At 38.8% G+C, this 24778-nt stretch overlaps 2 protein-coding genes across 7 annotated transcripts; one reads left to right on the forward strand and one right to left on the reverse strand.

Moving 5' to 3' along the window:
* Nucleotides 1-4571: 4571 nt before the first annotated feature.
* On the reverse strand, nucleotides 4572-11673 carry LOC146650057 (tetraspanin-8-like). Of its 2 annotated transcripts, none has more exons than XM_085386964.1 (9): nucleotides 11463-11673; nucleotides 8517-8582; nucleotides 8111-8227; nucleotides 7917-7991; nucleotides 7750-7833; nucleotides 7000-7089; nucleotides 6283-6354; nucleotides 6066-6149; nucleotides 4572-5643 (listed from the first exon to the last, which is right to left on the reverse strand). In XM_085386964.1, the coding sequence occupies exons 1-9, from the start codon at nucleotides 11520-11522 to the stop codon at nucleotides 5509-5511; spliced, it is 783 nt and encodes a 260-aa protein (XP_085243090.1). In that variant the 5' UTR covers nucleotides 11523-11673; the 3' UTR covers nucleotides 4572-5508. The 2 variants fall into 2 exon arrangements, with proteins under 2 accessions (XP_085243090.1, XP_085243089.1); XM_085386963.1 differs by having other exon boundaries at nucleotides 7914-7991.
* Nucleotides 11674-16119: 4446 nt separating this feature from the next.
* On the forward strand, nucleotides 16120-23679 carry LOC146650058 (pseudouridylate synthase PUS7L-like). Of its 5 annotated transcripts, XM_085387172.1 has the most exons (11): nucleotides 16126-16180; nucleotides 16282-16311; nucleotides 16723-17544; nucleotides 17909-18068; nucleotides 18229-18448; nucleotides 20597-20695; nucleotides 20832-20913; nucleotides 21257-21422; nucleotides 21834-21960; nucleotides 22922-22975; nucleotides 23076-23679. In XM_085387172.1, exons 3-11 carry the CDS (start codon nucleotides 16755-16757, stop codon nucleotides 23394-23396), a joined length of 2019 nt encoding a protein of 672 aa, XP_085243298.1. In that variant the 5' UTR covers nucleotides 16126-16180; nucleotides 16282-16311; nucleotides 16723-16754; the 3' UTR covers nucleotides 23397-23679. The 5 variants fall into 5 exon arrangements, with proteins under 5 accessions (XP_085243294.1, XP_085243295.1, XP_085243296.1 ...); XM_085387168.1 differs by having other exon boundaries at nucleotides 16120-16534; XM_085387169.1 differs by having other exon boundaries at nucleotides 16120-16505.
* The last annotated feature ends 1099 nt before the right edge of the window (nucleotides 23680-24778 follow it).

The following is a 24778-nucleotide window of genomic DNA, read 5'->3' on the forward strand; positions in this document are numbered from 1 at the left end:
CCCCTTCCTGATCATTCTTTGGATTATAGCTGTGCCTCTTATAGAGAAATGTATGCATCACAGTCACCATTTCACAAATCTTATTTGTACATCTGGATCTGTGTCCTTCAGTAAACTCCACAGAGGAGTTTGATCTTGCTTACCTTTGCCTCAACAAGTAGCTTTTTGAAGGAGTCCTTTAAACCACCACCCGTCTCCTTCTTGTGTGCATGCGTTTTATGTTCTCATTGCTCTCAGGCTCCAGAGGTGAACCTCTGCCTGCATTTGTCAGTACTATGTTCCAAAGTACTATGGTGCCTGAGAGCAATGAAAGCATAAAGGACTGGTTTAAAGGACTCCTACAAATTGCCTAATAACAATCACCTGCTGAGGCGTGGGTGTGTCCTGAGGTGGCTATCAGCTGGTCACGGGACCTATTTAAAGGGAAGCTGCAGAGCAATGGAGGAGGCCCCAGATATGATGAGAAGGAATGTGTAGAAGTGAGGTATCTGATAGGTTGTGTAATGTGGTGACAATAGGAGACAATGCATGTGATCATAAGGACAGAGGTGCACCTCTGCCTAATTTTGGAGTAGTGTATCTCCACTGTTGTTTACTGGGTGCAGTCGTGTTGGGGGAGGGCTATTAGCCAGGACAGCTCCCCGGATGATGGTTTTGGCCCATATCGGTCTGCTTACAGGATGATGGGAGGCTTCTCCTCGTCCACCCGGGACAAGGCTGCCGTGGTCCCGCTCTGAAGAGAAAGTGCTTCCCGGTTGTCAAACATTATCTAGTCTTGTAGATGGTCTGACAGCTGAGAATAATGATGAGTCAATAACAACAGTGTGCTCTCATCTTATGCATGTGAGTTTGTCATTATAGTTTTATTTGTAAGAAAATGATGAACTTCACAATGTGTACCTAATCAAAGAACATTTCATAAGTCAGTTTAATTTCATTGCCCTATGAGAGCTGGGATAAACATATCCTGACAGTTACAGTTGAGCACACTTCAGTTAAATCTTGAAACAGTAGAGACAGATAGAAATAGATTCACCTTTGCATAGACAAAAGCAGATACCGCCTGTGTTCAGTCCATCATATTAAAAAGGAAACTATAACATGCTCCATGTCATCTTGCATCCACGTCTAAATTGTTGACAAGCAGCCCGGTGTTGTTGTTCTGACTGTATTTAAAACAGGGCTGTGCTGTCCAGCTTCAAAAGCTGGTATCTCTTGGTGGCGGTATTGGCTATATTAATTATTGTTAATTATAATTATTATATTCTTAGAGTTTTCTCTTTCTCTTATATTTAAAATAACCACACTACGGATGGATACTGTGAGAAGGAACATTTATGTGGATGACTGTTTAAAATCTGTTGCTTCACAAGAAGAGGCAGTGCGCATGCTGCAGAGGCTGATATCTGCATTAAAGGAGGAGCTTTCAAAATGGATCAGCAACAGTCACACAGTGCACATCTCAATCCCAAAGGAAAGAAGAGCAAAGGAAATCAAGGGTCTGGATTTGGATCAATTTCCAATTGAGAGAGCACTGGGTTAGTTCAAGTTCAGAAACTCTCCGCAGGATCGTCCACCAAGTAGAAGGGGCATTTTGTCTGTGATCGGCTCACTGCATGATCCTTTGGGAATTTTGTCTGCTTTCAGTATGCCAGCTAAACTGTTGCTACAAGAACTTTTGTTGACAAAATTTGAAGTGGGACGAAATTATTCCCCACTCTCCCTCTAAGCGGGGGCGTGATTGGGTGGAGGAGCTCCAGCTGATTCAGTGGAATGCTTTCTTAAACCAAGTTCCACTGGAAGACCAGATAAAGCACAACTTCATCATTTTTCTGATGCAAGTCCAGATGGTTATGGGATAGTGTCATATTTAAAACTGGAAAAGAATAACATCTCAAATGCTGCCTTTAACCTGGGAAAAGCTAGAGTTGCTTCTTTTAAGCAAACTACAATTTCCAGGCTGGAATTGACAGCTTCAGTTCTTGCAGTTTGAGTGAACTAACTTCTGCAAAAAGAGTTGCAGGAAAAGTTTGAAAAATCTGTTTTTTGAACTGATAGCACAACAGTACTGAAATACATCTCCAAGGAAGCCAGAAGATTTAATACCTTAGCTGCAAATAGAATTTATGTTGTTCAAGAAGCAACAGATGTGAATAAGTGGAGATATGTTTCCTCTAAGGAGAACCATGCAGACGACGCATCCAGAGGCATGAAAGCTGAGGATTTTCTCAAATGTAGGAGATGAATAAATAGGCCAGAAGTCAGAGGAATGGCCTAAAATGGATGTGGATCACAGTGCAATTCCTACAAATGACCCAGAGGTCACAAAGGACCTGACAGTGAGCATTTTTTGTGAAGGAATCACAAGATGCTACAAACTGTCTGATTCATTACTTCTCATCTTGGACAAAACTTCAAATCTCAGTAGCCTGGTTTTAAAGCTGAAAGAGACCTTGGTGTTGCTGGGACAAAAGAGGAAAGAGTTTGTTGTTGCAGATCTGAATGAAAATGATCTGGAAAGTCAAAAGAAAGAAATGGAAACAAGAATGGGAAAATCTGACTCAAGAAGATTTGGCCAAAGCAGAACAAGCTGTTATTCAGCATGCACAACAACAGAAATGTAAAACTGAAATGGCTTTAATAAGCAATGGCCTCAAAGCAGTTTCCAAGGGGAAGTTCTCCCTTCAAGCTCGACCCAGCATTGGATGCAGGGGAATAAACGTGTTAACATTGATTTTACGGCATTTCCGTCAAAACTTGGCACATGTAGGAAGAGCGTACATCCTGTCAAAACTAAGACAAAAAGACTGGATAGTAAATGCAAATTCGGCTGCCAAGAAAATAATCTCGTTGTATCATGTGTACACGCAACAAAGAAAAGTTTGTTGAACAAAAGATGGCGCAGAGAGAGTCCTGCCAGACACGGCTCCGTTCACAAATGTTGGAGTGGTCTACTTTGGGCCTATAAGGACAAAGTCTCTTTAAAAGGTATGGGGTTCTTATTCTTTGTTTGACCAGTCGTGCAGTACATCTGGAAATTGCATAAACACTCAGTAAAGACTGCTGTACAAATGCTGTCTGGAGGTTCATCTATAGACAAGGCCCAGTTTCGTCCATCAGATCTGATAATGCTAAAAATTTTGTTGGTGCAAATTGAGAGCTGAAAGAGAGCTTGGCTGAACTGAACTATGCTAAAATTCAAAACGCTTTTATTCAGGATGGCATCAAATGGGACGTTAATGTCCCGGCAGCATCTCACCAAAGTGATGTGTGGGAGCGTCTCATTCGTTCCATAAGGAGTATTTTAGTCTCAGTTCTCAAAAAACAAGCTTTGGAAGATGAAGGCCTCCAAACAGTCCTCTGTGAAGCTGAAGCTATATTGAACGACAGAGCCTTTACCAGAGTTTGCAGTGACTCAATGATCTTGAAGCACTCGCACCCAATTATTTGTTGCTGCTGAAAAACAAACCAATTTTGCCACCAGGAGTGTTTGATCAATGTGATCTTCATGCTAGGAAAAGGTGGAAATGGGTACAGTACATGGCAAAGCTGTTCTGGAAAAGATGGCTTTCTAAAGACATACCTCTGATGCAAGAAAGACAAAAATAGCAGGGGACTAAAAGATGTCTTATACCTGGACATATTGTCTTGATTGCAGATGCTACAGAGACCTGTGTTTTGGAAAGGCCAGTGGCAACACTTCTTTTGCTACTGGAAGCATCCTCTTGAAGAAGTAACATCATCAATGAAGATTAAGGACATGCCGGAGGGAATAGCTCCTTTTTTAAAGAATTTTGAAGTAACTGTGATTGTATGCACAATTAGGGGCCAGAGTGTTGGAGCCATTTATTTTTTATTTTTATTATTTTGAAATTTGTTTATCTTTGTAAGTCAGCCAGGATGAACTGTAGGGCCATTTTCTGTAAGTACTAGGACTAGTATAGGACTAGCATGCACTGGGATTGACCTATTTCTTTTTTACGAGAGCAGAAGCAACAGGAAACAGTAAAAACTTATTTTTGTTTATTGCTTGCCAAACTCAATAAATTAACCATAAAATACCATGTTCAAGTTTTGGACATTGGACTTTTTTTTTTGCTTGTGTGTAAAATATCACCACAGTGCAGCAGTGGCTTGTGGATTTTAAATTGTTGAATGTTTGTTTGGATAAACAATGGAATCGTCACTACAAAAGGTTTTCTTAAGATATATAAAACAGATGTGTTGCAACAAATACACAAAGACATATGAAACATCAGAGGGGGCTTTTTAAAAAAATAGTGTAGAGACTTTTTTAGTTTAATCAGTGCCATCATATCAATAATTTTTAGATGACTTCTAATTGTAAAATGTCTTTTAAAAAATTCTGTGGAACAGGTCAAAATTGAGTGATCATTTTACTTAATTAGTTATTTAGTAATTAGTATTGTTAGTTTATGAAAGCTGTAGCCATTAAGAAGTGGGCTTGTAACCTAAGGGCTGCATAACTTGATAAATCATTACTGGTGTCATCATGTCACTTGATTTTATGTCAAATTTAAGTTTATAAAACAAAACAAAACCAAGCTATATGAAGGGAATATAAAATGTTTTATTACACAATGAAAAACAGTCTTTCGAATTTTTCTAAAATGTTCCCACAAACCTGGGGAACAAGAATCAATACATTAACTGTGGTTTACACAGTTATAGGTGTAAACTGTAAGCTGTATATTTTCCTTTTGTCCTTTCATTTATTAGCGCTTTGGGGTCCTTAGGGACAAGTAAAGCGCTATACAAATACAGGCCATTTACCATTTATGCAGTGGATAAAGGATGTGGGATGTGCCACAGCAAGGATAAGGAAGAAACTGGATTGAAGGATTTTTTTTTCTTTAGCAGCTGATCTAAACGATACGGAGCAATGAAAAAAGGCATCTTATACTGAATACCAGTCTTATCAAATATGAGAGTATTAAAAAGCTTTGAATGGAAAAAAAAGTCAGAGTTAAAGAAAAATGAAAAGCTACCAAACTACAAAATATCAGTTAAGCTTTAATTCACCCGTACTACTCATAAGTGCTTTTTTACTGAGCACATTAGCTTTAAACTCTGAATTTTTACTTATTTTCTTGCTTGCCGGTGCTAAAAATCACAGATCAGAGGTACTAGATTACGCTCCATGTTGGTGCAGAATTACCACCAGTCTCCAAACACAGAGCTCAAAGGCGCAAAGCAGTTAACACACTCTGTCACTTATCATATCCCTCTTGGTTATACTGGATAGAAATATTTATCAAAAAAGGAACATAGCCTTTCACAGTTCTGTTTTTTGTGGCACAGCCCAAATTTACAGCTCATTAGGGATTACATAGTGAATAGAAAATACCCTTAACAAAGAAGTTCAAAATACACTTACATGGTATGATATAGTCAATATATCCAATCATCACAACGTCTTCTATTAATCCCATTGCTTCCGAGGTTTGTCTTAGCTTTGCTTAACATGCTGAATCAGAAACAAAGAAATCAGGAGTGGTCTGAAACCTCTGCGAGGGTGGTGTAGTTGCCTGCTTTTGCCTCTGCACTGTAGACCACTGCGGGGGTGTCTTTCTTCCGATCGAGCTGGCACAAGATGGCTATACACAATACTGCTGACAATATCTAAAACAGAATCAAACAGAGGTGGTTTATTTTACTTCCTGTTCATCTTTTTATTATTTCTTGAGTTGCTTTGAGTCCACCTGCAATTTTAGAAAGAGGCTGAGAGAGAGCAGAATAGTCAAAGAAAATAAAAAGGCAAGTTTGCCAGCGCAGCGAAAACAGATACTTGCTCGCTTTCATTCAGTTTTCAAATCTGTAGTTAGCAACTGCATAGGAAGATTTCAGGATGGAAAAGAGTTTTTGAAACCCTATGACTGAAAATATTAGTGAAAGACGAATTTTAAGGGAAAAATTAAGACTTTGTACAAATGGGATCACCTAAGCAAAATTCTCGTAACATTTCTGTCAACAGCCATGCACGCTTTGTAAAGATCACATCAAAGGAGCTATAACCATGAGAGCTACAGACTGATTGTACTCACCCACAATAACATGACTCCCAGTGTTACGCCCAACACAATCCTAATCAGACTCATTATGATCTCGATGAAGTATGGAAGGCATCCCTAAAACAAGTAAAGGATTAATGAGATAAACCGATATAAATGGAAACAAAGTTCATAACAGCTTATAGAGTTTACACATCTACCTGTACTTGAAAAAAAAAAAGATAATTTCTAATGAGAATGCCTTTAATACCTTTTCATAAATCATAATAGGCTCGTCACCCATCTGGCTGTTAAAGAGGCTGCTGTTTCTAGGAGCCGCCACCTGGAAAACACAGAAATTATAATTGTGCATGAAGTGTATGCACACACAGACAACATGTAGTTTTTAAAATGTGATGATATTTGTGTGTCAAAGCTTTTAAAACATGCTTTTTTAACTGACTGCAGTCATTTTCAAGCAGATTTGCAAATAACTGGTGTCTTATTTTTAATGCAGACAGACTGCCAACATGCTGCAAACAATCGAAATAAGACTGCATGATGGGCATGGCGTCAACGTGTTAACGAGCTAACCACGCTAACACGTTGATTTCGTGCAGCCCCACGCACGGGGCGATCCGTGGTAACTCGTTAATGTAGATTTGCCGCGTTAATGCGGTAATGGCGTTGACATCATTGCAATTTTCACCAGTTAATAATAGTTAATTGACATATTATCACAAATGCCAGCTTGACCCCACTGAGCCAAAATCTTAATGACGTTTTATCGCTGACTTGATGCACTAAAATTGCTTTACCGTCTGAAAATGGTTTGGTTGTACCACAGTCTCCAACCACTGTTTTCCCAAGTGTTACTGTAGCACAAAGGAGCCTGGTGGTGCTACTTTGGGAGGAAGTTGGGCTTTGTAAATGAAAATTTATTGAAAAATGTTTTTAACCGTGTAGGCATGTTAGCTTTCACACTTACACATGGATTAGTGGACTTGTCGGTGCATAGGCAGGAATTTGGGATGTTGAACTTCCAGTCCCGGTAGCTCTCCAGTCCGCAACACTCCAACTGAGATGGAATCAGAGAAGAAAATAAAGAGACAACTGCAAAACAACCATCTCCTAATCCCTTCTACAAACAGTTAAGTCTGACCAAACAGCATCTGATCTGTGCTGCTGAAAACTGTGTTATCTTTCTTTTGTTAAAATCAAGAATACTGCATTTCTTCTCTGTTCTCACTAGAGTTCTCTATAAAACACTAAAACAGCTATTTTAAGTTGCTAATATTATAAGAAGAGCATGTGCCTAGCATCCAGTTAAGTTGTGTATCAGCATTGTTTAGTTATGCCATTAGCCTTACATATTATATGTGAGCTCTGTTTTTAGTTAGTTTTGTTTGATCACCTCTGAAACTACTTGGAACTGCAATTCTACAAGATTATACTTACAAAAACTGGCACGGGCTATCCATTATCGCTGCTCACAAACATCTCTATGACCTCATCGGCTATTATTTCCTTGTGCCATGTTTACACTACTGGCTGCAAGTAATTTTCAGTATAAGCTGGCAATATGATGCCTCAAATTGACACTGCAAAATTTTGTTATCTGAAAGACCTTAAATTTGTTTACTTATTAATGGGTTGTGAAGCTAGATGAATAGCACACACACACACTACAAACACATGCACATCTTCACTCACAACTTCACAACACAAGGTTACCTACTTCTGTCTGTATATCATCGAGGAATTCAGTAGCATTAACCAGGGGTAAAAGGTTCAGGTACTGCTTCTTCACATCTTGACGTACCTGCGCAACAAAAGCAAAGTAATATACAAACAGTTAAAAAACATTTCTGTATCTTCTAATGTGGAAAGGCACTTTGGTAATACCTGAGATTGTGAAGCCAGTCCTTGAATATTAAGCCCCAACATGAGTAGACTACTCAGAATCATTCCAACTGCATACTGACAAACAGAAACACATACACACAGAAATACGGGAATAAGGATCTATTTGTTTTTGTTATAAATTGTATTTTTATTACAGCTACCAAGATTCTTGTCTTCTTTTTTTCTTTACCCACCACTATTAGAGCCCACCGTATCTCTTTCCAGACACCGATTGCGCCAAAGATGGTCAAGAGAATAATTACCGCAGCAATAACATACATAACATGTATGACTGCAATCTCGCGTTCTGCCTGTGGAGAAAAAACAAAGACGCAGGTTGAGAGTGAGCAAGGGTGTAACCTGACTTCAGTGCCCCATGCAGATGTTGTTTGTCATTAAGAATACTACAGGAAAAGAAAACACTTACATGCTGGCATTTGTCTGACAACGGCTGCATAATATTTGCTTACTTATTTTGCCACTAATATAGAAATTGCTGCTGAGCCATATATGTGTTGTCGTACATACAATAGGACATTGTTAAATCGCACACACATTCATGTGTCATAATGCAAGGTTCTATAAATATACATTTTATACCTCTTCCTGTTGGTGTAAGTGTCCATGGCTAAAAAGACTGAATCCCAGCAGCAACAAACTGATTATCTGTAAAAACAGTAAGAGACAGTTCAACACTTTCAGGGCTGTAACAGGCAGAGTGAGAAACGCTAAGGTTACCGAAAGTCATCAATGATTTCTCCTCATCCCCAAAAGAATTGTGTACAAATGAAAGTATTAATTCTGCTTATTTAGAATTAAATGATAAGCATTTACATATTTAAACATTTACTATGCTTTACATTAATGATCTTGAATAGGTTATGTGACACCTGATCAAAATAATAATGAAAATATGAACATATAAGCTACAAAAAACATATTTTTTTGTAGTAAAAAGATGTAATGATTACTAAACCCCTTATACAAAACCCTTTTTTCAAACACTCAATATGTTGGTTAGCAAACTATAACATGGTACATAAGCTTTTGTGAACTTAACAACACTGACGTAAGCATTGTTGTATCAGATGAACTGCAAAACATGACATATTACACACAAATGAAGAAAAAATGCAGAAGCACTCTGTGGGAAACTAAGTCCACTCTTACTGCTTACACAGGAATCAATATGTCAAAGTGGAAAGACATCAGCTATGTGATTGCTGGTGCTCATTAGTCTGGTAATGCTTATACGATCACTTCCAAACAATTTTAGTCCATTTGTTCTACAGAGAGAAGGAGTGGACGTCTAAGGAATTCAATCCAGGGTCTGGCCATGCAACAAACAAATACAGGAGCTAAATATCAGATGCTACACGGTTCAGTTTGATGTTCAGGTTCATGACAGCACGTTTAGAAAATGGAAGGGATGTCAGGAGAAAAGCCTCTTCTCTCTAACAAAAACATGCCAGCACAGCTTAGGTTTGTACGTTTGCATCTGACCAAACCATAAGACTTCTGGAACAATGTCTTTTTGGACCGACAAGACCAAAGTGGAGCTATATGGCCATAATACACAATGCCACACTACAGCAAACTCGGCACAAACATACCCACTGTCAAGCATGGTAATGGAGGGGTGATGACTTGGGCTTATTTTGTAGAGACAGGACCTGGGCACTGTACAGTTTGTCAGTCAGTCATGATCTCTGCTTTATCTAAAAATGTTCTGCAGTCAAATTTGAGGACACCTCTGAATGTTAACACTTGGCCAAAACAGGGTCATGAAACAGGACATTCATTCAACAGAACGACTTCAAAAACAAAGAATGAAGGTGTTGTAAATGCCCCATCAAAGTCGATATCTGAACTCATTTGAAATGCTGTGGCAGACTAAGAGAGTAATCTCCTAAAGGAGAGTGAGAACCTGATAAAGTCATACAAGAAACAATTACTTCAAATTAGCTGCTCCTTTTTTTTTGCACACAACTAATAGAGGGTACACCTGGTTTTTACCATGACTGTGCTTGTGCTTGCATGTCTTCAAGTAAGGTTTTAGCATTTCTTCAAATAAAGTCATAGAACTGTTCCTAACTATTGTGACGTATGCATTTTCCTCCAAAATATGCAAGAAAAAAAATAGCCTGGGAACTGGAACTGGTTTGAACAAATCCATTTATAAGATCTCTCACTTAACAGGGGTAACGCCTAAATACCAGCAAGATACTTAATCCACCCCTTGAGTATTGATCCATAATTGACTTATGTTGTTACAAGAACTGGAAGCCTAAGAGTTTGGCATCTACATGAGGAGCTCGGGGCATGAAATGAAACTTGATAATTATGCTACTTTGCAGCAAAACCATTGACCCAAAGCGCAGATCTGAGACAATCAAAGTATACTTGGTGGGATGTACTTCTGAACCATCTTGGTTCTTGGATTATGGTTTGGTTTAAAGAAAGTGCTGACATCTGTTAAACCCAACAATATTTGTTAAATAGAATCATTTGAATTTCAAGAATGTGTTGACTAATGACTACAATGAAGAGTAGAACTACTGAAGAAGTTAATCCAGCTTTACACTGTTATGTTAATCTGATAAATAGTTCACCCTGTACATTTGTTTACCCTTTTGACATTTGGCATCAGCTCTTATAGGCTCGTGCTAATCTTAGTGAAGTATTGCACAATGTGTTTCTTTTGTAACAGCTCTGGGCTAAATCATGTGGTGGTAAACCACTGTAAATCAGTAAATCCAAAGCAAGTGATGAGACACATAGTGACAGCTAAACCATGAGGGACAAGCTGTATTAGCGGGAAAAACATGTTGCATAATCCACTTCCCCTCAACTGTGGGAATGATGAGAAGAATAAGGTGGGAGAAGGAGAAGAGGGAGTTAATAGGTTGGGGAAACCAGAGCATCACGTGGTATAACTGCCACTCAATCAGGTTTGGTGGGTCCCAGATGTTGTGCCAAGATGGCGATGCTGGCACATAGTCTGTTTTCTACAGTCATTAATGTCATGTTGCTGACTATGTGCCAAGAGTGGGCCACATTTGCACCGTACGTTTGTCACTCCTAGCTTTTGTTCTGTTTTTTCCTCTTCATTTAACAAACAAACAACCAAACAAGCAATTTATGACATCATATTTTGGATTTTTGGAAACATTATGCACATTTTAACTGTTTGTTTTCATACTTAAAAAAAGGAAAACCAATGATGACATCACATAAGACTACAAGCATTATAGTACACATTATTGTTTAATACAGCCCCTAATTTAATTGTTATTTAACAATCTTACCGTTTCCTGGACACTGTTGTTTTCCCGTCTCGCTAATTATTCCAATGTGTTTCGAATAAATAAAACAAAAATTTAAAAAAAAAAGGGCCTCCTACAACCTTCATTGGCAACTCGATTGAGTAAAACTGAAAAGGGTTTAACTGCAGCATCTGGATAAAGTAGATTTTTACGCATAGCACGAGGAGGGTCTCAACATCTGCATCTAAACAATCTTTTAGCGCCTCGTAACCATACTCACCGCGATCAGACTTATCACGACAATGAAAGTCCGTTTCAGCCACACATTCGCTCTTCCCATGTTTGGGTCTTCTGATGTCGCTCCACGAGTGAATGTGTCCCTCAAAAGTGATAGTTTGTGTGCCCGTAAAGAAATAAATCTACTTTTAAAGAAGCGAGACCCGTTAAAAGTCCCTCCCCGCTAGACTACTGCGCTCCCCACCTGGAAATGGTGAGAATGTGGGTGGGTGGAGTCTTATTCTCCAGCTCATGAAGTTGCTTAACCCTCTTAATTTAAAGCCTGAAACATGAAATAATGAAGAAAAATCTTATTTATTTTTTGCAAAATAGAATGTTTTGTTAACCTTATTACGAAATAAAAAATACCATTAATTTGCAAATCTGTGTTTAAATTTGCAACATAATTTATTTCGGTCCCCTAATAACGTAGAAGCCTCAAAATTTAAATATGATGCAATTGACTTTAATCCCTAAACGCAGGTGACTGCTAAGTAACATATTTATTACCAATGTGATCAATATTTATGAGCACGAAAAACGCACGATCATATATGGATGGGGTGTCATATTAACAGGAGTGTAAAGTTTTGGAAAATGTGAAAGAGGACATAAATTTTGAAATGTATTTTAATTAGTTTTACAGCTTTTCTAACAGATAAAGACTCCCTCTATGGGCATTCAACTACACCAAATTAAGTTATAGTTATATTTTAAAACCATTGAAGTTGTGCTTCTTTTTCTTATATTAAGATCTCTCATCTGTAGTTGAATTTCTCTACACTGACAGAAAAGGGAGATGCACCCGTCTGGCCCACATGAGATCAAAATTAGCTATATGTGATGTACTTGGGAAATATGACCGCAAATGGAGTGGGAGTGTGTGGGTTGTTTTTTTTTTTTTCACTTTGTCTGACATGTTTCCTGCAACAAGTTCTTGATATAGGAAGTGCATTTTCCAAAGTAGCTCACACATACAGCAAAACACAGAAGACACAATGACAGTGGCTTCAGCTCAATTCTCTAATGACATTTACAAAGCAGAGAGCATTAGGTGCATTAATGATCATATACAGAATTGTCTATCTGTGTTGAAAAGACAGTTAATGTAGTATTTTTAATCTGTTAAATACCTTCATTCTGCCTCAATATGGTTTGGTTTGGTTTTTTCCCCTATTTCAGCACTTCATTTTCTTTATTTTCCTCTATTTTGCTCTATAGCATTTTGTGACTGATTCTCTGTACACAGCGCTTTTTAAATAAACTTTATTTACTTACCTTAACTTTCAATAACATATCTGCAACATTTCATTGCACAAGTCATCACAGAATATGCAAAATAGTTTATCTAACTGTCAAAATGTGCTGAGGCCACAGCTGTAAGTGACTGATAAGTCAAGATACATTGAGCTGCAGAGTTACAGCATTGGGTAAACACAGAAAATGCGCTGATAAACACTGTACAGCCTGTTCACTGTACAGAAGAGGATATATATATATATATATATATATATATATATATATATATATATATATATATATATATATATATATATGTGTGTGTGTGTGTGTGTGTGTGTGTATTGTAACGTTCTCAAGAACCAGACGTTTTGATCTCAGTTAGTCCATTTATTCCGTAACACAGGTAAATGGGCCGTTAACTCCGGGGACACCTGTTGTAACTCTCGTACAACACCTCACTTCAGCCCCGTACAGTTACACAACAACAAGGACCCCTCCCCCCCCCCTCCCCTTCCTGCACATATTAACTCCCTTTTTCCTGCAGCACAACCAAACATGTATCTTAAAGAAATGACAACAATGTGCTAGATAGATAGATAGATAGATAGATAGATAGATAGATAGATAGATAGATAGATAGATAGATAGATAGATAGATAGATAGATAGATAGATCGATCAACCTCACATGCTAGCTGGCTAACAAAAGATTTATCTAGCTAGCTCTTTCATTAGCTAGCTAGCTGGCTTATAGCTCTTTTGTGAGGTGCATCTTCACTGCTGAGGTTTTCCTTCAGTGGTTAAGCAATGTAGTTATCTATTTTTTCATTTAACAGACCAAATCCTAAAAAACCTACCTCGAAAACAAAATGTATGACATATTAGACATTGCATCCTGATCTGTCCAAAATGTATAACTGAGCACCTCCTTCATAGTCAAAAATTGTAACTGGGCCACAAAATGTGTTCTACTATACTGATGCTCACATCTGTGGGCTTGGCAGATTTTGACAATTAGTTGGATAATTCTGTATGTTATGACTTCAGAGGCATATCCAACCAAAAACTTTACAAAATGAAGACTTTTGAACATAGACATTTAAAAATACTAAAAAAGAATGTAAACAAACTTGTTAACAAACTGAGTCAAAGGGTTTCACAATATTGTTTTGATATCTACAACTGTTATTGACAAATTGAGTCAAAACCATTTCCTGTTTATTTTGCAGATGTATTTGCATGATTAGTGGGGGGACTTTAAAAAAAAGAGACAGAGAGAGAGAAAAGGATTGGTAGCGTATCCTAATATTTTCCATTGAAAAGAAGAGGAAAAGCTTGAAAAACTTGACAATAAAAAAGATGGGAGGGGACTGACAGGAAGAGAGATCACACAGAAGAATGTAAATTTAACATTGGGGAGTTGTATCAGATCCTTGTTTTCCTCTTTGTGTGCCTCTGTGACAGCTCGGCACAGTCCTCCTCAATAAAAGCCTTTTTGTCTGCTGGTGTCTTGGAAGAACAGATTGTTAGAAACTCTGTCACATGACCCCCTCACTGGAGTCCTGCGTGCATGTACAAACACACAGTCACACCATATGTCTATGCAACTCACACAATTTCACCCACACACATTATGTGCACTGCTGCAATGTTATTAGTCACTACATTCTTTCTTACAAAGGCTCATTCCAGAGGAAAATATTTCCTGATGGACTACAGAAACATCTGGAGAGTATAATCAACGCACTCATCACACTCTGCTGGCAAGAGTATGGACCCTTATCGTAAGATTTTTCTGTCCAGTGTTTCCAGTACACATTCAAAACATCTTTGGCACACATTCAAACTGTGTGACCCAAAGGCACAGAGCCATTCTACTGAACAGAGGATATTGGTGGGTGGAAAAGTACAAAGGGTCAAAACCCCCAAATAGTGCACCCTTTTATTCTCTTGGTGTAAATATTGAAAGAAAAAGAAATTCCTTTGCCTTTTTAAAATTAGGGTTACACTGAATGTCTAGTTATTATTATTTTTTCTATTGCATACATGCTGTGGTTTACTCATTCACTTTGCTAGTGAAAAGTTGTTAGTTTGAGTCAAGCCAGAGACACAAATTCCAGCTAGGAGTACACAAGCTAGTATAATGACTGTTACAAGTCTGGATAGAGGGAGGACTGCATGAAGGAGGGCATCTGGGGTAAAAACGCTGCCAAGTCAAACATGTGGGGCTACCCGCTGTGATGTCCCCTTCTAACAAGGGAGCAGCTGAAAGTAGCTTAAAAAAGTTTAAATAATACAGGTTTTGCATATGTTATTAATAAGATCTGTATATACTTATGAATGAACACAATACCTTGTCAGTCTTACAACATGTTGAAATAAGATTCTGATCTTCTGAAATCCATCACTGAAGTAGTTCTGTATTTTGAATTTTGCATTTATGAGAAGACAGAGTGTTTCTCCCAATGTCACCATTGTTTTTGGAATCTTTCATCTTTATAAGGAACATTTGCACTGTGGCTACTCAGCAGCTCAACCTGAAACACAATGAAGGATTTCTATACAGCCATGTGAATCTTTACATAAAAGCACACCTAAATCACTGACTGACTTTTCAGACAGATAACACTTTATGAGGGCATCCGTACTAGTTGTAAGTAATACCGCCCTTATAGAAATATGCATTCAGGACCAAAGGGGGTCTGACTCTCTCTCTCTAAAACATGTGCAGATAGACTGATGTGTGATAATATCTGTCTTGTACTGATGTTATTGTACTGAGCTACCAAGTGTTTCTTGGTAAGAGTGAACATTTGATTTTGGATCCTTACTGGATGCATGACCTGGCAGGAATTTAAACACCCAACTAGTTGTTTGAAAGGCTCTAATGTTGCCACACAATTGCCTCACATTTCTTAATAGTTCCTTCACAAAGCAAGAGTTTCATTTAATTTTTTAAACTGGTGTGGACCAACAGCTCTCTAGGTTTTCTCATGGTATTTCAAAGTTGTTGTTTTTTCGGTGGCTGATGAACTGACTATTTCATTTTTAGTGAAGCCACAGTGACAGGACTCATTCAAACACTAAAAAAAGGATGTTACTCGAGTGATGAACCATTACTTATGTCATTAAACCACATGTAAAAATCCCCTAAAAAATTATGTTTACTGAATAAAGAACCAAAAAACTTCCCCCTAAGCAAGAATGTTAATAAGAATAAGAATAAATGTAGGTTGCACTTATAAATAAACATTTTTGTGTATGTTGTTCATTCATGTCTCTAAGGTTTCAAATATGGCCCAGAGGTCAGAACCATCTGCCCATAACCCTCCTACTAGAGGGTCCACATCTGGGTTCTGCGTTGCCCTTACCTGCCTGTCTCTTTAAGAAAAGTCATATGATGGTCACATGACCCGGAAGAATACCGAAGTCATTCAGCGTGGTTGTGTTTACAGGCGTGTTGTTTACTTGGCGCCTGCAGGTTTGTGCTGTAAATAAACCGTTAATTTACGATAATTAATCCTTTAGACGTTTATATTATCATTCAAAGAATAGTAACGTAACCTGCTTTCTTTTGTATAGCAGCCACAGCTCTCTGCTATCAATGTCGAGGTAGGTTTATGTGAAGGTTTTAGGTTTACTCGAAATAGACGGATTGCTTTGCTCTCAGTAAAAGAACTTACACGGAAATAAATCACCGATAGAATTCTAACATTATTTTAATGGTGTGCGGCGACACTAGCAGGCTTAAAATCCGACTCAAATCTCGTTTGTCATGTATTAGCATCTCTTCGTATTTCGCACAGGTGTGTTACAGATGTTTTAAAAATCTCAAGTAAGCAAAAAAAAACATTACTGCCGTACGTTTTTAACGTTTCCCGATTTGCATGTATCCTCTCATTTTGAAATTGCCCTCATTTTCATTGACTTTTGCTTTATAACAATGACACGGTATGACATGTGTCTTCAGTTACATTGAAGCAGGTTTTGATAACGTTTTATTTCTGCCTCTTTTACCCTCAGGAGTAAGTAAAAACATTTTAGATATATTGATCATGAAGCAGGTTAGTGAGGCTGTGAATGTCCCTGCATGCTTCATATCAAACCATGAAGGCTTTCTTGGAAGCATCAAAAACTTCATTGAGGATTTTGTGGTGACTGAAATAGATATCTATGGACAGCATGTTAACACAGCAGCAGCCACACAGACACCGGGCTGTGCCTCTTCAGTTGGAAATGACAGAACCAATGCAGAATATAAAGAGGACAGTCATTCTTCAGCCTCACAGGATGTTGATGTCCCTCTGGATTGGGGGGTACACGACCCACTCCCTAGTCTAGGGAGTTTAGATTTAGGTGTGATTTTAGGTCAGTCGGTCAGTGAGGAGCTCGAGCAGTTTGTGTTAACTCTCAGAGATAAAAATCCACCTGAGCTGGAGCTCTCCCTTGGTTCCTTTGCTGACAAACACCAGAGAGCCAGTGTCCACCGAGCTGTCAGACACCGCTTCCCTTTTCTCATGACTGTCACCATTCAGCCTGAGATCAGGGTGAGGGAGGACCCAGACTACAGAGAGCTCTCCCAGCTTGTTAAGGAGGATGAGGCTGAGGACTTTTTCAGATTTATAGATGCCAAAGTGAGAGGTTCGTCCTATACGTTTGGACCTGATGACAATAAGGAGCACAGGACGGCAGTCCATCACTTCCTGAATCGAAGGTTCGGGAAACTGGTGGAGACTAAAAGCTTCAATGACCAGGGGAGGACATCGATCTCAGTTAGGCTGAGGGAGCGAGGGAGGCCAAAGAAACGAACAGCAGAGGAACGTAAAGATGATGAAGTTTACACTGGTAAGGCATAGCATTGCATGTTATTGATCATTTATAAAATGTAAACAACAGGAGAAAACTCCAAGGTTAATGCTTTAGATCAAATTACCTACTTTAAGTAAACAAATAAATAATATAGAAAAAACTGAAGAAGAATGAAGAATTTTAAATATAAATAAAATAATTATGGCAGCTTTATTTCACAGTAATTGTGATTTGAATCGGTCAAAGCAGGAGAAAAAGACCAGAAAACTCTTAGTGAGAAGGGCAGGATGACACAGGTTAAGAAAATGAAAATCAAAGATGGTTTAAAAAAATCAGATTTCCCATAGGGAACGTTTTCAAATGTGATAAAAATATAGATGTTTTTTGCGTGTTTTTCCAGCGTTCACTCTGTGTAAGGAAAACCTTGAGACTCTGGAGGCCATCAGCTACATGGCAGCAGCTCTCGGGGTCCTGCCATCTGATTTCACCTATGCTGGGATCAAGGATAAGAGAGCAATCACCTACCAGTCCATGGTGGTAAAGAAGGTCTCACCTCAACGGTACTGCTGTGTTTCTTTCATGCATTTTGAGTATATATTTATATATATTTTTTTTTTCTTTTTCTTATTTACAAATCATGGGATAAAAGCACCAAAAGTTGTGTTATGTTAGAGTTCTTCTTGAAATACTATTTATATATTTTGCATTTTGTGTGACTAGGTTGAAAGAGAAGAATGCAGAGTTTCAGAACAGAGGGATCCGCGTGTTTCAGGTGCGTTCTGTCAGCGAGCCTCTCCGGCTTGGACGACTGCAGGGGAATCACTTCGACCTGGTTGTCCGGGACCTGAGACCACACGGTGCCGGTGACACGCACTCCTCTGGCGGAGACGTGCACACACGGCTGGCAGCACTGGTGAAAGAAGCAGTGGAGAATGTCAAGGTATATTTTGAGTTTTAGGTTTTCTGCAATCCTGTGGTAAAAGCATATGCCAGGAACCAGGCTTTCTTTAATGTTTTATTAAAAAACTTTTTTTTATTGGATATTGACAAACTTAAAAAGGCACCTAACTTAAATAGTGAACCAGTGTTGTGTCTGCACTTGCACAGCTTGGCATAGAATACATTTTGAATTGTATACAAAAACTCTTCATTTGTTAAAGTTTATTTATTTGATTCTAATAATGCAAAGATATCACAGTTTGACCAACAAGGTGATTCTCAAAGAGCTATTAGCTAAAAACCTGGTATACCTCAGTGTAGTCTAGAGCAGGGCGATATGGCCAAAAATATTTATCACGATATATATTTGAAAATTTGCGATAACGATATAACTGACGATATAATTGATGCGAGACAAAATACAACTCCACAACATTACTAGCGCAAAAAGACAACCTTCCATTTATTTTCACGTAAACAAGAAGCTGGTTTTTATGTACATTAAAGCTTTATAAAAATGTAACAGTGCAAATGCAAATTCCTTGCTGAAAGTTTAACCCAAAGGCATTTCCAGTAGAAATGGGCTGACATATCCTGAGCATAACCATGTATAATATCCACTGAAGTTAAAAAGAGGTGCTTTGCAACATTAAACTGCAGTGTGCAGTACGCATTTTTCGGACCATAAGGTACACGGGATTATAAGGCACATTAAGCGAAACAAAGCAGTCAGATAAATCAAACTTTATTAAACTCATTCTTCTTGCTTCCTCCACTTCTGTAACATTGATTCATTAATGTTGAATTCTCTGGCAGCTGAGCTATTCCCATGTTGTTGCAGTATATTAATGACTAACCTCGTATTGTGGATGGATTATCTCAGTTGTTCTCCTGACTGAAGTTTGGTCCGTTTACAGCATCCTGCCATGCGATTGCATTTGTCTCTAACCATGAGGAACCTTCACGTTAACTTTTATAAGTGGAAAAGTGTTAGTGTTCCTCCTCCAGCTTCACTGTTTATGTTATGCTAACATAGCTGTGTCGCTAGCGATCACGTAGCACATCATTATATATCAGCTAGCCCAACTTCAGTAACCCTAAAAACGTCACTGCTGTTTAGTTTCCTGTCTTCATTTATGTTGGAAGTGATAGCAGAGCTGTACGTTTGAATTTTTTCAGAAATCTCTCAGTCAGAACATGCTATATCATGCTTAGGTAACTAGCGAAACTAGCGAGCTAACTTCCGCTAGCTTCCTGCTAACTTCTAACTCCGTTAAATGTAATAACTTTTGTTTTCATGGATGCCTGGAAGTTAAACTTTATAGTTACACTTGGTAAAGCAGCAATGCTGATCGTTTTATTAAAGATCAAAGAATTTAGACAGTTTTCAACTCTCAGTGATGCTGCAGGGTTGTTTGACCTGAAGTCAAATATACGGAGTTTGGGACCCAGATTACTCCCAGATTTAAGAGCATCTTAGTCCGACAAATACGACAATAACAACGGCCACTTGCATGTTCTGCAAAAAAAATGTGCTTTGTTGTGTATCTGATGGACAAACACCAAACCAGTTCCACATCACGGAAGTTGCACCATTTTTACAAACCAACAATCGGCCATGTGCGTATGAAAACAAAGGCACTGCGCATGCGCGTTTTACTCCCATTCTATCACGATATTTCATTTTCCTATCGTTGCCTAACATTATACCGGTATTACCGTGAACGGTATAATATGGCCCAGCCCTAGTGTAGTCCTCCAAAATCTGAGGAAAGTGAACAAATAGAGGAAAAAAGAAGAAGTGGTAATCCTAAAAAAAACCTCACTGCAGCAGAAAAACAGAATCTGAACGTCATGTCCTTTAAAAATAGGAGGGGGAAAAATCTGGCAAAGGCCTGACACAGTAGCTGAGAGATTCATCTGGCCCTTCATCTGCTATTCACTGAAGCCTCATCAGAAAAGGTCTCAGTGGAAGGGTGGCTGTCAAGAAGCCACAGCTGAAATTAGTCCTCGACTAATCATGTCTTTCCTGATAGAGTTTTAAAATATGTCTGCTCATTAGCAAGTGGTTTTGTTGGTCCAGAATGTCTGCTTCATACAAGCTACATGGCCACCACCACACATTGACCTCTGATGTTTTTCACTGTAGGCCAGAGGGTTTGTCAACTACTATGGACCACAGAGGTTTGGGAGTGGACAGAGCGTTCAGTCTGATCGAGTAGGACTAGCTCTACTGAAAGAGGATATGGTGAGCGTTTGAGACATTCGCTATGTATTCAAGATGATAATACTGTTGGTTACAGTCATATAAAGCTAATCCACGACCGGCATTGCTCAGTGAAAACAGCACATTGTTGAGTTACTGTATGTAATGTGTGTGTCAGGTGAGTGCTGTACGTCTCTTCTTCACTCCAGAGGAAGGCGATGATCCTCAGAGTCATGCAAAGAGACACTTCCTCCAAACAGGTTTGTTTTAGTTTTATGGGAGCTTTTTCTTCCTTCAGAAATTTCTAAAATGAGAACTATTCTTTGCTGAATCTGAGGTTTTTTTGCAGAACAGTGTGATGATCTGTTCCTCTATTTATTTTTGAAAGTTGGCTGAAATTCATTATCCATGTTTGGCTAAAACCTTATGATTCTGTAATGTCAGCGTCTGCTGTTCTAGTGAATTCATGACACATTTCATAAACCAAGTTTTGGTTTATGAAATGTGACTAAATTAACGTCATGCAAATGCTTTTTTTAGAATTTGCAATTTCAATATGTTTTGTCGTTTTATTTTTCTGTCTTTCACCCCTCTCCACTCCAGATAACGCTAAGGAGTCCTTAGCTTTGATGCCGTTGTCCAAGCCCAGGGAGCGGTTGATGCTGCGGGCCCTGAACCGCTATGGTACAGGTCCTGATGGATGTGACCAAGCCTGGCTCAGCCTGCCACACAGCATGAGGATTTTCTACCCTCACGCTTACTGTAGCAGGTCAGCTGCAAGGAGAATCTACCCATCCATCCATTATCTTAACTGCTTCTCCTGTTCAGGGTTGCGGGGGAGTTGAAGCCTGTCTCATCTGTCATAGGGCACAAGGCGGGGCACGTCTTTGACTATTTTTTATGATATTAAATAAAAATCTTTGAAAGTAACACATAAACAGGTTTGACAGATAGCGATATGTAAAAAAAAAAAAGTCGTGCATTTATTAAAGCTGGTTTCCATTATAGGTGAGGGAGATAAATTGGCCTTAGGTGTAGCCCAAATAAGTGGTTTCTTTTATTTATTAGGAAATTAAAATAAATGTTATATAAAAGCCAAACAGTATTTTTAATAACACGCCATCCCAGTGCTTTAGATCTTTAATTTGAAAAATTATGTCGATGTTCTTGTGGTTGTCAGAGTTTGGAACGAGGCGGCGGCACACAGGCTAACTACAATGGGTCATAGTGTCCGAAGAGGTGACCTGGTGTGGTTACGACAAGGTCAAAACAAAATGGAAGATGCTAGAGAAACCAGCATGGCTCAGGTAAGAAGGCAGATAAAACAGGAAAAGGAGATCTTTTAAAAGTGATAACTGATTAAAAAGATAGCTCAGGAGTAATTAGGATAGCTTTGTGTTATAATCAGAGCAAACACTTTTCCAGGCTTTGTGACTTGGTTGCATCTGTGACAAACATTATCACAGAAGTACAGGAACCAGCTTGTTGACTTCATCGTGGACCTAAATGCTAGAATTGTAGTTCCCGCGTTCGTTTTCACACATTTACCAGATCCTTGAATTTTTCTATCTTAAACTTGGTACAGTCATGTGTGCTGCGTCCTGCATGCTACCCAGGCAGTGCCCACCGCTTAAACCACACAGTATTTCCAGTACAAGCACATCTAAAGCTGAGTGTTTCCTCCTGTGTGTTCACATGTTCATGCAAGCATGAGCTTAAGTTTTGTCTTATTTTTCAAAGTAAAGTTTGCACAGGCCAAACACCAAAGGAGGGGATAAAGGAGGAGTGGCATTTAAGAATCCAAGCTGGAGAAATGAAAGCATAATCTTGGCCTGAAACTGCAAAGCTGGGGTTAGAATGGGGGGTGAGAACAACACGAAGTATATCAGCAAACAGTGCGTTAAAATTTTTTTATCAATTAATTATTTATTGTTTCTATTTGTTTCCTTTTAGTGAGGTAAACTACCCTTTTTAGTGTGCATGAAAGGACAGAATAGAGGTGAAAACTGTGGTTACTTCCTTTTTTTTCTGCTTGTTGAGGCTGTGATTTACAACAGTAACTTTGTTATGGTTTCACTTACTGTACTTTTGTTGCTGCTGCAGTCCAGAAATACCTCCTGGTAATTTCAACAGTAAATAGGATTATTTAGTGACACATTTTTTTGTGCTCTTTTGGTCACAGGACACATTTTCGATGTGAGGACACGTTGTTACTTTTTTCAAACACCTTGTCAGTGCCACTAACTTTGTGTTTGTGCTTTCTTCTAGATCCATGTGGTGACAGATAAAGAGGAGCAAGACGGTATCTATAAACTAGAACAAGTAGGGAGTGTTTGGAGCTATTTGTGTCTCTGCCAAATGCTGTTTTTTGTACACTACAGTAACACTGCAGTTGCTACTTGTTATATTATTGTTCTGCCAGGTTGTGTTACCGATGCCAGGAAACACTGTGAAGTATCCAGAAAATGCCATGGGAACTTGGTACCGAGAGAGACTGGTCAGAGATGGACTGGAAGATTGCCGCTTCAGAGTCAGCAGCCTCAAACTGAACCTGCCTGGCTGCTACCGCCCCCTGCTGGCAGTGCCGCACAACCTCAGGTATCAGCTGCAGAGAGCAGCCAGCAGAGAGGGTGGAAGAACGATGGCAGGTTCGGAGTCGCTCACTCTCACGTTAAACTTCGACTTGGACTCCTCGTGCTATGCTACCATCTGCCTCAGAGAGATCATGAAGTGTGACCCCTGAAGGTTAAAGGAGGACATAGCTGTTGTATTTGTTTGAAGGAGAAGAAAACAGCTTTTCTACAATACTTTGTACTTTCATTGACCGTTATTATGTTACTAGTAGTCTTTTAGTTTGTTGTTGAAGACCGTAAGTATAAAGAAAAATCATATTGTGCACTTCAAAAAGCATAATGAAAGGAGGCCACTGCCAAATGTGAACAAATGTCTATGTAAAAGAATTCATGCAGTATGTTTCTCGTGCCATAAATAAATCCTGTAAAACAACAAAGTTTCTGATTTAAAAAAAAAAAAATTTCTGTATTTTCATTCAGAATGTTTAAGTTTGAAATCTTAAAAACACAATTTGAGTGGGTTCAACTCCACACTCTCCATCTTAAAGATAATAAAGCATTGACCTAAAATTTCAGAAATTAACTGCAATCTTAACTAAGTCCACTTAAAATGTGCATGTGATTTTTTTTTTTTTTTAAAAAGAGAGACCAATAACCTTTGACCTTCACAAAGGCTTTGTTCACACTGCAGGCGAAGGCGCATCAAATCCAACTTTTTTGACCTTATGCGACCCATATCCGATCATGGTATGACAGTATGAACAGCACAAATCCGATATTTTCAAATCCGATCTGGGTCACTTTCGTATGTGGTACTGAATCCGATACGTATCTGATGTTTTAGAAAGCGACTGCGGTTTGAACGGTCATGTCGCATTAAATCCGTCTTTTACGTCACTGACACAAGACAGACGGCAATTAGCGCTGGAGAAGGGCACAAGAAGACATCGTGAACGCTTCCTGGCCATCCAGTGAAACTGTTGGGAAGACAACGTTGGAGAAACATGAACATTTTATTTGTACTGTATAATCTGCAGGTTCTGACAGAAATCTGCAACTATCCTTTGAAGCACCGCTCCACTCTAAAACAGCAATAAGGATAATTATTAGGCCATATGTAAATAACAATATAACTTAAAGAAACATTGGGAAACGTAAAGTCCGAAACAAGTCTGTAGATTAAGGGCCATCAGTCAAACAATACGTTTGGTCTGGGTCTAAACAGAGCACGCTGTGTGTGATGTCTTCTTTTGCGCATGCGGGCCGCTTTGAGGGTTCACACTAGAGCGGATTTGATCAAAAAATTGGAATTGAGCATTAAGATCTGCAGTTTGAACGTAGCCAGAGAGGTTCCAGAGCCTCTGTTGTGCTGTTGGGAGCATTTTGCTGGCATGATTGGAGTCTGCTTTTTCCCTTCTCCCCAGTTGTCGTTTTAAAGTTGTTTTGCAGGTGGACTCCATCTCCCTGTTCTCTTCTTATCCCGGCTTATGTAGCATTTAGATTACACAACTGCCATTCTGATTGCTCAGCAAGGTATATCAATATGTGCTAT

This window comes from Rhamphochromis longiceps, linkage group LG17 (genome assembly GCF_057381845.1).
Source record: "Rhamphochromis longiceps isolate RC_006_pf linkage group LG17, R_longiceps_female_GT1.1, whole genome shotgun sequence".
Taxonomy (NCBI): domain Eukaryota; kingdom Metazoa; phylum Chordata; class Actinopteri; order Cichliformes; family Cichlidae; genus Rhamphochromis; species Rhamphochromis longiceps.